Source organism: Doryrhamphus excisus, chromosome 7, assembly GCF_030265055.1.
Source record: "Doryrhamphus excisus isolate RoL2022-K1 chromosome 7, RoL_Dexc_1.0, whole genome shotgun sequence".
NCBI lineage: Eukaryota > Metazoa > Chordata > Actinopteri > Syngnathiformes > Syngnathidae > Doryrhamphus > Doryrhamphus excisus.
This window is the reverse complement of record NC_080472.1, coordinates 934,671-949,107: the sequence shown is the minus strand read 5'-3', so window position 1 is coordinate 949,107 and position 14,437 is coordinate 934,671. Positions and strand designations below refer to the sequence as shown.

The 14,437-nt window shown below is 40.7% G+C and overlaps 1 protein-coding gene across 1 annotated transcript; it reads right to left on the bottom strand.

Moving 5' to 3' along the window:
- Window positions 1–1,592: 1,592 nt before the first annotated feature.
- Window positions 1,593–14,426, bottom strand: ctdspl2b (CTD (carboxy-terminal domain, RNA polymerase II, polypeptide A) small phosphatase like 2b). Its single transcript, XM_058078756.1, has 13 exons — window positions 14,217–14,426; window positions 10,912–11,099; window positions 8,854–8,989; window positions 8,627–8,776; window positions 8,146–8,394; window positions 7,971–8,067; window positions 6,883–6,994; window positions 6,709–6,795; window positions 5,665–5,727; window positions 5,499–5,578; window positions 5,268–5,394; window positions 3,943–4,038; window positions 1,593–2,511 (listed from the first exon to the last, which is right to left on the bottom strand). Exons 2-13 carry the CDS (start codon window positions 11,074–11,076, stop codon window positions 2,446–2,448), a joined length of 1,428 nt encoding a protein of 475 aa, XP_057934739.1. The 5' UTR covers window positions 11,077–11,099; window positions 14,217–14,426; the 3' UTR covers window positions 1,593–2,445.
- Window positions 14,427–14,437: the final 11 nt, after the last annotated feature.

The window sequence follows — 14,437 nt, the reverse complement described above, 5'->3', positions numbered from 1 at the left end:
AGTTACTCTTTTCTGTAGCAAAAAAAAGCTCCCCACGTTAAAACTACTACATGCTAAAGAAGTGAACAAGTTTGTTGACATTGTGCTAAAACTAAACAATTATTTTCCGAGGAGGGGGGAAAAAAAGGGGGGGGGGGGTATGATGTAAAATTTCATATGACATGCCTTTTTAAAAATGTAATATACAAAATGTTTTTTTTTTGAATTTTTTTTTAACATGAGTCTGATTGCATTGAACCACAATGAGTGTACAATAAACGGGTAATGCACATTAACTCACCACTCAGATGCTGAGGGCACCACCATTGGGGGCTGGGGGCTGGGGGGGGGGGGTCTCCATGCACGTCTTTTTTTTTCCTCCATTTTAAATCCTCCAATGCCTACTTGTTCAGGTTGTTGAGGATAATAAAAAAACATAAAGAATGAGGAAATACACCCGAGATTTTTTCACTTTTAAACGATTTACATTCATCGTCTGGACGAGCACGCAACGGTACGCGGGATTGACCACTGTGCCCTGCTGCGGGTTGTACGATACGAGGTGAATCGAGTGATACTAACGTGATGGAAATGGCGGGACAAAAAAAAGGTGCGGTATCTGATGATTTCCTGGTAAAAATCAAATCTCCGGAAGTACACAAACGTGCCGCAATAGGGGGCGGGGGATCTGATTGTCTCTCTCTCCATCGAACCAAATAGAACTTTGATACAAAAAAAAAGTACAATTATTACAAAATTTTCGACTTCTTCAACTTATGACTCACATTTCACGCAAAATTTTCTCGTAATTTAAACTTTTTTTTATCTCCAATTATGACTCTTTTATATCATAATTTTGAGTTCTTCCTCCGATAAGCCAATTGTGATATTTGTTTTTCTTGCTAATGCTAAATACAGTGCATGTCAGTGATAAAAAGGATCGGCGGAATAATACAGTAAACCTCGGATATATCGGAAATTCGCTCACAACGGAAAGATAAAAAAGAACCGATTTTTCTGTAATGCATTTCCAATAAAAATTCATTGCATATATCGGATTTTTTTAATAACGGATTTCGCCTATTTCGGACAAAATCTCCAGTCCCGTTCCAATGCATTTCCATTAAATTTCCCTCGCATATATCGGATGGCCGCATCGTGGCGCTCCGATTCGCCGAATCGTGACAGGCCGCTATACGACGTCATTTGCAGCGTTTGCCTGCGCGTCCAGGTACATTGGAAACATAGTCAAGGAAGTGCCTTTTTATAACGGATAAAATCCGATTTACGCATATATAATATAAATCCGATATATGCGTCAAACGGACATTTTCCGGTTATACGCATATAACGGATTTCGCTTATATCGGACAAAACCAGTGGGAACAATTGAATCCGATATATCCGAGGTTTACTGTATTACGAAATTTCGACTTCTTCAACTTATGACTCACATTTTACGCCAGATTTTCTCGTTCTTGTATATCATAATTTTGAGTTCTTCCTCCGATAAGCCATTGTGATATTTGTTTTCCTTGCTAAATGCTAAATATAATGCATGTCAGTGATGAAAAGGATCGGCGGAATAATAGTGCTCAAAGAACCTTTTTACATTTTGAAAAAAAAAAAAAACAAAACAACAAAAACAAAGATGCGGCTTGCTGAGGCTTTAAACCAGATATCATAAGACACCGGTTCATGCTACATTATCGTGCAGCCATCGAATGACAACTCAAGAAATAAAGCGTCTCTGATTAAGCCCCCCCACCCCCAAAAAAAAAAAAAAAAAACTTGATTAGGCGTGAAAGACAATACTGGATTCCAGACAAATCAAATACTGTTAACGTCGACACAAAAGCACTTCAAAAAACATGAATGCCCTCATTATGAAGATTCTTAAAACAAGTCATGACCGAGCTCGCATTGATTTGACCGGCTTACGGTTAGTCCCCCCCCCCCTTCTAAAACACCACATACAAAGATAACATTTTAAAAATCATAAAAAAAATTAAAAAAAAAAAAGTTGATTCAGCTAGCGTGGAATGGATATGACGTTAAAGGCTACAGTTTTGCAAAACAACAACAGGAGTGAACAGCGAGATGCACATATCCATTTACAAGCCAGTCCCTTCCTGTGGAGACCGGAGTGCCGACGGGCTTCAGCACCAGAGGTTAAGTTGGGTTCAAGCACCTCGGGTTCCTCATTTTACATCCACTAAGCCTTGCTTTTAGTGCGGAGACCAGAGTCCTGCTCCACAACTGGAGAGTCCAAAAAAAAAAAAAATCTGGGCTTCTTAGAAAAATTCACACAGAAAATGTTTTTTTTTTTTCTTCTTCTTTTGAATGGATAGTGTTAAAAAAATAAAAACAAAATTGAAGCAATGGCAAAGGCTTTTTTTTTTTTTTTTTTTTTTACACACTTGGTTTTCAGTCCTTCCTTGCTGTCCCTGTTTGAGAGACTCGGGTTCAATCCGGAGGCAACAGGTCGTGAAGACGGAACCTCTCCCGAACATGCGGACGCACATCTTCGTTCTGTAAAGCGAGCAGTAGTTTAGTCGCGTGGAATAGAACCAGACATGTTTTATATGCTCTACGGCAGTGATTCTCAACTGGTTTGTGGGACCCACCATAATAATAATAATAATAATAATAATAATAGGGGCTGCACGGTGTTCAAGTGGTTAGCACGCAGACCTCACAGCTAGGAGACCTGAGTTCAATCCCACTCTCGGCCATCTCTGTGTGGAGTTTGCATATTCTCCCCGTGCATGCGTGGGTTTCCTCCCACATTCCAAAAACATGCTAGGTTAATTAGCGACTCCCAAATTGTCCATAGGTATGAACGTGAGTGTGAATGGTTGTTTGTCTATATGTGCCCTGTGATTGGCTGGCTCGACCGAAGACAGCTGGGATAGGGTCCAGCACCCCCCCCCCGCGACCCTCGTGAGGAAAAAGCGGTAGAAAATGAATGAACGAATGAATGAATAATAGGAGGGGGGCTGCACGGTGTTCAAGTGGTTAGCACACAGACCTCACAGCTAGGAGACCTGAGTTCAATCCCACTCTCGGCCATCTCTGTGTGGAGTTTGCATGTTCTCCCCGTGCATGCGTGGGTACTACGGTTTCATCCCACATGCCAAAAAAAACATGCTAGGTTAATTAGCGACTCCCACATTGTCCGTAGGTATGAATGTGAGTGTGAATGGTTGTTTGTCTATATGTGCCCTGTAATTGGCTGGCCACCAGTCCAGGGTGTACCCCGCCTCTCGCCCGAAGACAGCTGGGATAGGCTCCATCACCCCCCCGCGACCCTTGTGAGGAAAAAGCGGTAGAAAATGAATGAAAGAATAATAGGAGGGGGGCTGCACGGTGTTCAAGTGGTTAGCACGCAGACCTCACAGCTAGGAGACCCGAGTTCAAGCCCACTCTCGGCCATCTCTATGTGGAGTTTGCATGTTCTCCCCGTGCATGCGTGGGTACTCCGGTTTCCTCCCACATTCCAAAAACATGCTAGGTTAATTAACGACTCCCAACTTATCCATAGGTATGAATGTGAGTGTGAATGGTTGTTTGTCTATATGCGCCCTGTGATTGGCTGTGTACCCCGCCTCTCGCTGGAAGACCCGCGAGGATAAGCGGTAGAAAATGAATGAATGAAATGAATAATAGAAGGTTCAATTCTTCTGTAGACCACCCCTCTGCTTGGGATGGACGAAAGTGGGCATGAAGTGTACCTGCGAGTCTCCACTGTGGGCGGAATTTCCCCAATCATTCAATACAACTGAGCTGTCGCGATGAGTTGGTCCACTGCTCAGGTGGCCCACAACACATAACAAGCATAATAGCTCGGACGCGAGCGAGGTGCATTCAAGGACATCGGTTGTCATGACACGATTGTTTTGTCATCCACCAGTTGAGAATCACGGCTATACGGCATGGTGATAAAGAAGCAGGGCGTGGTACCATTTCAACCAGCTTCTCCAAGAAGGGCACCAACTTCAGCAGCTCACTGTCATTCTTGTCCATGAACCAGCTCTCAATGGGAATACCGTTGGACAGCTGCAAGGGTTAAAAACCAAATATTAAAATGTGGTTTAAAAATGATGAAAACAAGACATTTTCAGTAATAAACGGCAGAGTACGCCACAGACTGGACTATAAAAATCTGTTAGTTGAAGGTAGCCCTACTCATTAGTATCAGCATTTTCAGCTTTTTATCATTACTTTAATGTTTTTATTTATATTTTAAATTGTACAATGTGCAGTAGGCTTCTTATACGTCTGTCACAATAATCATTAAATCAATTAACCACATGATAAATGATATCTGATCAACCTCCGTGTGCAATATTAAGGGCTCTAAATGCAATATACTAAGTTCTATGTGAAGTATTATATACACCATAATGCCTCATAAAGTAAACCTCGGATTCAATTGTTCCCACTGGTTTTGTCCGATATAAGCGAAATTTGTTATATGCGTATACGGGAAAATGTCCATTTTACGCATATATCGGATTTATATCCGGTATATGCGTAAATCGGATTTTATCCGTTATAAAAAGGCACTTCCTTGACTATGTTTCCAATGTACCTGGACGCGCAGGCAACGCTGCAAACGACGTTGTATAGCGGCCTGTCACGATTCGATTTTGTCCGAAATAGGCGAAATCCGTTATAAAAAATCCGATATATGCAATGAATTTTTATTGGAAATGCATTACAGAAAAATCGGTTCTTTTTTTATCTGTCCGTTGTGAGCGAATTTCCGATATATCCGAGGTTTACTGTATTAACTCACTAGCAAGATCTCAGTGTATAGACTGGTCATATACATATCTCATCTCGTTTCATATTGTTTACATACTGTATTGTATATAACTCTGGGAAAAAAACTGTTGATTTTGTTAATACTTGGGTTGTTTATATTGTTTATTTTTCCTATATTGTGTATTTTGTACTGCTTAACTGATTCTGTACTCTGGCTGCTGTGCAATGCAAATTTCCCCACTGAGGGACGAATAAAGGCATATCTTCAAGAAAAAAAAAAAAATATATATATATATATTTTTTTTTTATGTATTTAAAATATTTTTAAAAAAAATATATATATTTTAAATGTATTTAAAATATTTAAAAAAAAATATATATATATATATATATTTATTTTTTTTAAATTGAAGATATGCCTTTATTCGTCCCTCAGTGGGGAAATTTGCATTGCACAGCAGCCAGAGTACAGAATCAGTTAAGCAGTACAAAATACACAATACTATCTCCGTGGTCACCTGGTATGCAAAGGCTTGCGGTGAATTGTCAATGATGATGGTCTTTGACAGATCTCTGCCTAGAATGTTAAGATCCTTGATGTAGTTTCCCTGGACGCAGACACAATGCTCCCGAAACAACCTGTGTCTGCGGTGAGGAATGACAGAAAAAGGGGACAGGAAAAATAAATAATTCAGACACCCGCTGTCGCACATTGCGCGACTATTGCTAACATAACAGAGACGCCACACCTCACTAGCTGCTTCTTCGGGTCCAGGATGTTGAGGAGTTTGTCTGCATACACCTTTTTAGAGGCTGTAAAAAGGATAATCTAGGAAAAAAAACACACACATTTGTATTAAATCCTACATAGTTAGGAATTGAATAAAATATGGGTAACGCCTAAGATATATTTACCTCGTAGATTTGAGACATGCGTTCCAAGAACTCTCGGAAAAACGGTCTCAAGCGCACATATACCTGGACATAACAAAAGAGCACAATACAAGCTTATTATTCATTCATTTAGTGCTTTGCAAAGACTACTACAAAAAATACTGCGCCGACGCAGGCCCAATGTTCCAACATTTCTATAAAAACGGAAATAAGTCTAAAAAAATATATTTTAATATTTATTTTTATTTATATTATATTATATTATTTATTTATTTTTATTTAATATTTTTATATCACAAGTATTTCTGCATCATAGGAGGTGAATTATTTGTAGTTTTTGTGTGTTCTTTTCTTATTCGTACCATTTTTTTTTTTACAGTTTTACAGGGTTAAAAGCCAAATTATTGCAGTTTTTGTTCATGTCTGATTATGAATACTGTATTTTTTGTATGCTTTATGAATAATTTGGACTTTTTAAACTCTGGACTAATGTGGGGGCAGCACGGCGGTCTAGTGGTTAGCGCGCAGACCTCACAGCTAGGAGACCAGGGTTCAATTCCACCCTCGGCCATCTCTGTGTGGAGTTTGCATGTGTGGGTTTTCTCCCGGGTACTCCGGTTTCCTCCCACATTCCAAAAACATGCTAGGTTAATTAGCGACTCCAAATTGTCCATAGGTATGAATGTGTGAGTGTGAATGGTTGTTTGTCTATATGTGCCCTGTGATTGGCTGGCAACCAGTCCAGGGTGTACCCCGCCTCTTGCCCAAAGACCCTCGTGAGGAAAAAGTGGTAGAAAATGAATGAATGAATGACACTTTTTGGGCAAACAATACTTATAACTGCACATGACCAACTATAATGTTCATTGAATGTTTTATTTTCCAAATAAGTTGCTATTTGCTAAAGTTGCTATTTTAATTAAATTAATCTTTAATATTCAAATCAAGTATTTTTGTGTTTTACAGGATTAATGCTCATTTGAGTGAGGACAAATGCAAATCTTTGTAAATGCTTTATCGCCCTCTAGTGGCCATAATATATATATATATATATATATCACTTACCTGGTAAATGACATCCTGAAAGAGCACAGGAAAGGTAAGTGCTGCATCCTCCAGCTCGTTTAAACTGCAGTGGACCAACGTTTCATCCTGGAAAATAAATTGGGAAACGTTTTTTTTTTTCATGAACTACATAAACTGCAGAATGAATCATTTCTCGCACTCTTTGAGACTGACCAGATCGAGGACCAAAGAGAATTCAGGTGTGCTACGAGTCTTTAATGGTAAGGCTGGTTTCCGAGTGAGCTGCTCTTCAGTTAACGGCGGGACGTGCTTGATGAAGAAATACCTGGAAAGCATTGAAAATGACATTGTGTGGTTATTTGTATGGAGAGTTCCTTTAGAATGGCAATCATACTGGAAGGGTTTTTAAAATTGGTAGTGAAATTTGGACAATGTCTGGTTTGGAGACACTTTTCTTACACCATTTTGGTATCAGATTTCAAAATGACTTGAGCTTCGAAACACAATGTGTTCCACTGTGGTCCACAAAAACACACTTTTGACATCCCTGGTTGACATATTTGGCAGGGTGAAATAACAAACAAGTGCATCAGGCAGATGCTGGTTGCAGGCCTCCACAGTGGTGCATATACACCGGGATTGTGGAGGCACACTGCAGCCACAAGACTCTCGTGACCGATTGAGCGCAGTCATATTTCCTGCAACGCTCCAATATTCATCTAACCAACAGCTTCAGTAGTAGTACAGTAAACCTCGGATATATCGGATTCAATTGTTCCCACTGGTTTTGTCCGATATAAGCGAAATCCGTTATATGCGTATACCGGAAAATGTCCGTTTACATATGTCGGATTTATATCCGGTATATGCGTAAATCGGATTTTATCCGTTATAAAAAGGCACTTCCTTGACTATGTTTCCAATGTACCTGGACGCGCAGGCAACGCTGCAAACGACGTCGTATAGCGGCCTGTCACAATTCGGCGAATCGGAGCGCCACGATGCGGCCATCCGATATATGCGAGGGAAATTTAATGGAAATGCATTGGAACGGGACTGGAGATTTTGTCCGAAATAGGCGAAATCCGTTATAAAAAATCCGATATATGCAATGAATTTTTATTGGAAATGCATTACAGAAAAATCGGTTCTTTTTTTATCTGTCCGTTGTGAGCGAATTTCCGATATATCCGAGGTTTACTGTAGCTCAACGTCAGCGAGTGCAGCTGTACAAGCTAGCTAGCTTAAGTTGAGTCGTAGGAGACGTGTAGATTCCTTGCATTGTACAGCCTCTGACTTACGGGTCAAAGACTTCCCATTCTTCCTCGTAGGACGCTTCTGGTGGTACGGCAGTGGGAGGGGAGTTCATGTACGCCATTTCTGGACTTGAGCCCGGAGCTGAGACCATAAAAAAAAAAAGTCATATTATTTCATTTCAAGGTGCCATTTTCTGATTGCATCGATATAGTTACATACCAGTGAGGGGCGGTAGATCAGCATTAGCGTCAATGTCATCCTCCTCTGGTGTGGAGCAAACGTCGGGCATGTGAGGAAGCCGCAACGGCGGCAGCTGGGACACGCTGGAGTAGAAGCTTGTGGCGGTGCATAGCTCCTGTGTGGAAGTGATGGCGCTGGTGGCCGTTTCGACAGTTTGCTCCATTTCCAGCTGTTTGACTATTTCCTCGGCCTCCAGTGCTTGGTCTGGGGAGTCCGAGCCGGAAGAGGCTGTGTGAAAGGGGAGGGTGGGGATATACATAACTCGGTCATTGGTCACAAGTCAGTATCTTTATGCAGTTGAGGGGGTGCCCAAACTTTTTCCTCCGAGTGCCACATGCACATGCTCATAAATGAAATATCTTAAATATTAAAAATATCTTAAAATCATCTTGAACTCAATTGTTTACGTTGGATTCATGCGTGAATTCAATTAAAACGCAATTCAGATATCTTTCGCTACCGTTCTTAGCTGGTGAGAAGAAGTTGAAAACGGGAGAGAAGATGGTCCCAAGTAGAGTTGTCCGAGGTGGGCTGGCGGGCACCTCGGCGGCCGTTGTTTCCTCCAGGCTGCCATTGGGCTTCTCCTTGCTCCTGTCGTGATTGGTTGCCACTGCGGAGCGGCCGATACGATTCAGACAGCGTTAGCGAGGACAGTAAATAAATCAAAGCGCTATTTGTGCTACTCACATCCATTGACGGAGCCCTTCCTGCCAACCCTACTGACGGCCTTGCGAGGAGTGTTGGTGTCCGGAGTTGAGGTGATTAAGTTGTTGTCCACATCGCAGTGGAGACGCGCCTTCTTGGCCGGGTTGTCCTGCTGCACCTTAACGGGGCGACAAGTCAGTTAAACTCAATCAATTCGGGCATTGTTGCCCCTTGCAATACAGCGATTCGATTGTTGCTCCCTTCTTAGATCACAGTTATTCCAGAAGTTAATAAGTGATGGCTGTTTTGTGGTAAACTATGATCTATTATTATCACCATCATTGTAATAATAATACTACTAAGTTAAAACATATTTAAATACAAACGAGGCTGCAGTAAATACACATTTGCTTATAATTACGTTACCTTAACACTGCATAAAGTCAGCAAAAAAAAAAGTCATCCTCATATTCTGTGTGGAAGTGGTAAAGTTTCGGCTTGTTTCATGTAGAAGAAACACATTCGAAGCCGACTGGTTAGCTCGCTAGCTTGTTATGTTGCAGTATAAGAGTTGCACAATGCATTGTAAACAATATTATTTCATGTCTATAGGGCTCTAATAATAAAAAGTCAAAACAAGTTTTCAATGCTCCTACAACAAAAATATTCCGCTTATTAATATTGGAAGCTATATTGAGGAATTTTATATATCGTGATAAGGCGTGGAACCAATTCACCGCTACAAACGAGGAACGTATTTGTGCTTTCTCACGGTGGGTTGCAAGTAATAATTTATTTATTACTACGCTTGGAGCCACAAAACGTATTTTAGCACTAAGCTACATATATTGTTTTCCTTAACATATGTTCATGTTCCTTGTCGGTTCCTCCCGGCCGGGAGACCAACCACATCGGTTGCCACCTGGCATTTGCCATGTTTCTTGGGTCCTTTCTTACGCCTTCTCCGCAGATATTGGACCAACATTTCTCGTTTTGATGCTCTACTAACAATCGGGTGACCATCCAACTCCCCGGATCTTAAAATGTTGTGTATTATTTGGTTAACGACCGTTTCACCTTCTGGTAGGTGTAACTAATGACGCTAACCAAGGTTCCACCTTATATAGATACAAGTAGAGACCACTATAAACGAACGCACGCTGTCATGGTGCAAGGGAACACGAGGAGATGTTTGCTTTCCTACACGTTACTATACCACCTCCTGTTCCTATGCAGCAGCTCTGAGCGAGCAACCTAAAATTAGAACAAAAGTTCTCAGATGACACTCTCGACCAAGAAACCATTACATCACACCGCTAAAGGAAAATATACATTGAAAGAAAAAGGGTCAATTTAGGGCCAGGGGTCTCAAACTCAATTTACGTGGGGGCCACTGGAGCTAGGGTCTGGGCAAGGCTGGGCCGCATCAGGTTTTCCAAAAAAAAAAAACAGAAAAATATACAAACTTTTTCAGTGCTTTGGTCCCGATTTTCTACAATAAAAGCTCTGATAAAACATTCCACTGTTCTCAAATATCTTAATTTTTATTTTTCTACACAAAATAATATGAAAAATAAATAAATCAAGAATAAAGAAAATCAATCAATAAATATAATAGTAATAAAACGGCAAATAATAAAAACTTAAGAAACCACATATAGTTGGTGGGTAGACAAATTATTTTTTTCAGATTAAAATTAACAAAGCATTATTAGAGCCCTGTAGACATGACAAAACACGACTATAGTCACATTTATACTTTTTTTATTTAAAATATTGCGCAACTGCAGGGTCTTGAGACACATGCTAACTCGCAAACTCGAGAGCTAGCGACCTAAACGGTAGCCTTCCAAGTTATTTCCTTTAAACTTAAATAGCCAAAAACTTACCACTTCCACACGGATAGGGAGGATAGCTATTAACAGTTATTTAACCTTTAACATGAACATTAATCAAACGTAATAATTTTTTCTGGGTACATGATAAAGTTGCGCGGGCCGCACTAACATTAAACCTTCATATCAAGGCGGGGGCCTCAAACTAGTGTCTAGTTGAGACCCCCGATTTAGGCTTTCTGACTTCTCACGAAGGCGTTTTTACCTTGACTGCACTTCCTCTGATGAACTTTTTGATGGTTGAGAACAGGCCCCTGCCGCTGGTCGGAGCGTCCTCTTCTACGTCCGAATGCCGTCTCTTGGTCCGGGATGGGCGGGGTGCCAGACTGGGGATGGGTTGCTGAGACGCCTTACGCATTCTCAGCCTCATCGTTTTAGCAGTCACATGTAAGGCTGTTTGAAAAAAAACAAAAAAAGATTTTACCGCCCCAGTCACGTGACAGATATATGTGTTAAAGAGTGTAACGGGTGAAATAGCGGGAATATACGGTACAGTACATTTTGGCAGTAGTGGCCGAGCTTGTTGCAAACATCTGGATGTATTCAACATCCCATTTCACTTGCATCACACGTGCGGCTTAAAAAAACAAACAAAAAAAACACAACACTACATCTTCCACTGACACATTCATCATAGTTTAACAATATGGACTGGAATGTTATTTTAAAGCAAATATTTACGGTTTTAGCCCTATCTGCAAAAAGGGCACACTTCTTGCCTTCGAGTACAGAGAGGTTCCTTCCGAGTGTTCATTCACCCTGCTGGAGTAAAAAACTGTTCACTGTGGACACTAATTGTAAGCACATTCCCGCCTCTCGTGCTTGCGTAACAGCAGCAGACTGAAAATGTGTCTGGACATATCCACAGGCTGTACTGTACACCCATCAAAAGAACACGTTTAAAAAAACACCAGCAGCTACTTTGACAATAAAGCAATAAGTAATATGTGTCAAACTGGATAGTCCACAATTTACATATACACAGTTTGTATATAACATAGTGAGAAATTTTACACAGAAAAAATAAAAAACTAAATATTTTCCCATATTTTGCCGCCAAAAAGATCTGCTGCTCGTAAAAATATTAGGCGGGAAAAAAAAAAGGTAAACAAACAAGAAAAAGTTAACCGAACGAGGTAACATAATATAATTTTTGCAGCATAAAGTTGAAATATCAAAAGAAAAATTACATTTTTGACGACAAACTTAAATATTATGTGCTGGAGCCTATCCCAGCTGTCTTTGGGCGAGAGGCAGTGTACACCGTGGACTGGTCGTGGGAAGAAAAATCATAAAAATATATGGGAAAGAAGTTTTTTAGATATAAAAAAAAATGGCTGACGGCTCTGTGCGTACTACAATACTGTTAATGTGTGTGTGTGTGTGTGTGTGTATCCTCTGCCGTGCATGGGCCGAGTCCTTGGACCTGGTCTCGAGCTCGTCCGTGGTTCACCTCAGTGGTTCCCATTACGTGCATTCTTAGCTAATCTTTAGAACAGGGGTCTCAAACACGCGGCCCCATGCAGAATCTCACAGTTAGGAACCATAGGAGCCGCTGGGTGAAGACCAATGGGTACAGTAAATGTGGCCAAATGTGGCCCGCAGGACACTAGTTTGAGGCCCCCGTCTTGATATGAACGTTTAATGTTAGCGCGGCCCGCGCAAGTTTAATATGGATGCTGTATGGTATCATGTACCCAGAAAAAATTATTACGTTTGATTAATGTTCATGTTAAAGGTTAAATAACTGTTAATAGTTATCCTCCCTATCAGTGTGGAAGTGGTAAGTTTTTGGCGATTTAAGTTTAAAGGAAATAACTTGAAGGCTACCGTTTAGGTCGCTAGCTCTCTAGTTTGCGAGTTAGCATGTGTCTGAAGACCCTGCAGTTGCGCAATATGTTGTAAATAAAAAAAAGTATAAATGTGACTATAGTCGTGTTTTGTCATGTCTACAGGGCTCTAATAATGCTTTGTTAATTTTAATATGAAAAAAATAATTGGTCTACCCACCAACTATAAGTGGTTTCTTAAGTTTTTATTATTTGCCGTTTTATTATTATTATATTTATTTATTACTGATTGGTTGATTTTCTTTATTCTTGATTTGTTTATTTCTTTTTCATCTTATTTTTTGTGTAGAAAAATATTTTTTTTTTTTTGGAAAACCTGATGCGGCCCAGTCTCACCCAGACCCACGCTCCAGTGGCCCCCAGGTAAATTAAGTTTGAGACCCCTGCTTTAGAACAACAAGTGTGTTCATGTCTCATGTATGGGTTGTGGATTTTGAGCAAAATGTCCCCCCCAAAAGTGCATTTTTCCCCCCTTTTTTTACCCATCCACACACAAATACTGAGTTTTTTTTTAAACCCACTGTGGGTAACATGGCTGCTGTATTCAGTCAGGCCCCAACAATATACATGGAACTGATATCGGATATCCTCCAGAGCATAGAGGAGCAAGCAAATTGCTGCCGTCTCAGCGGGCGAGTAAAGCGAGCGGGAAATAAGAAAATGCAGGTCACACCAACACTACGTTCGATTCCCGGGGCCTCTTCCACTAGTGTATTATTCCACGTATTTACAGTAGCGTTTAAATCCACTAATGCCAAAGTTACGAGTACTCAAATCACGCTCAACTGGAAAATTACAGTGCAAACAATTTTGTGCAATTATGAAGCAATTAGATAATTTAGCTTCAGTGAGCAAAATGTTGAGAGATAAACATGCTACACGACTAGCAAGCAGAGACAAACGTTATTATTGAACTAAATGTGATTCATGAACACATATCAAGCTAATAAATAATACTAGTATTATTACTACTACTACTACTACTACGGTTGCTGCTGCTCCCAACCCAATGCGACATCGGCAGTTAAATGAAATAACATTAATATTAATCAGAAACTGGCCGTTTATTTATTTGATTAGACTGCCATGTCGTATTATTTACAAGTTTCACAACTGTTGTGCAGCATCAACTCGTCAATGTCGCTACCGATAAACCCCAATCATGTTACGAATATAAAGTGAGACTGTTTTTTTTTTTTTTACATTGAGTGTACTTAAAAATAATTATTGTAGTAAAGTGTAAATATTATTAGCTGGCTAACGTCAGCCAGGAAAGTTCAGTTGTGGAATGTGTCTGGCGGCTTTCCCCCACAGCAAGCTAACTGCGGCTAGCTTACTGCTGCTTCTTTTCCTCGGCGACGCACGGATATATATATAAAGTGTAATTGTTGTACCGGTGGGCGTTGTCGTTGTTGTTGTAGAAAGACGCCGTACATGCGTCGCTGTAGTCGGAATAAATAAAAATAAGAAATTAACCGTTACCTTCGAAGGCCGTGGCTGTGTTGCTTAGCTTAGCATAATTAGCATCGAGTCAGCTAGCTTCCGTGAAAACAACTACTCGGGGGCTAACAGATGTGCACAGGCGGGGAGGGAAAAAAAAAACATTTAGCCTAGCGGTTAGCTAACGTTACATAAAACAAGGCGAACCGTCGCGACTTACCTCACTCTGGTGGTCCTCGCTGGGTTTAAAATAGATTTTCACGACCCGGGAGCCATCGCTGAAGAGGCAGTGATTGTTGTCTGTCTTCTACGTTTCCCTTATCTGCTCAATGGCCGTCGCTGTAATGACACACCGTTGTTACCAGGCGCCATTTCCCGCCTCTGCTCGGGCTCAGGAAGGTAAATACCCGTATGGGGCACGGACACGCCCCCTTAGTGCTC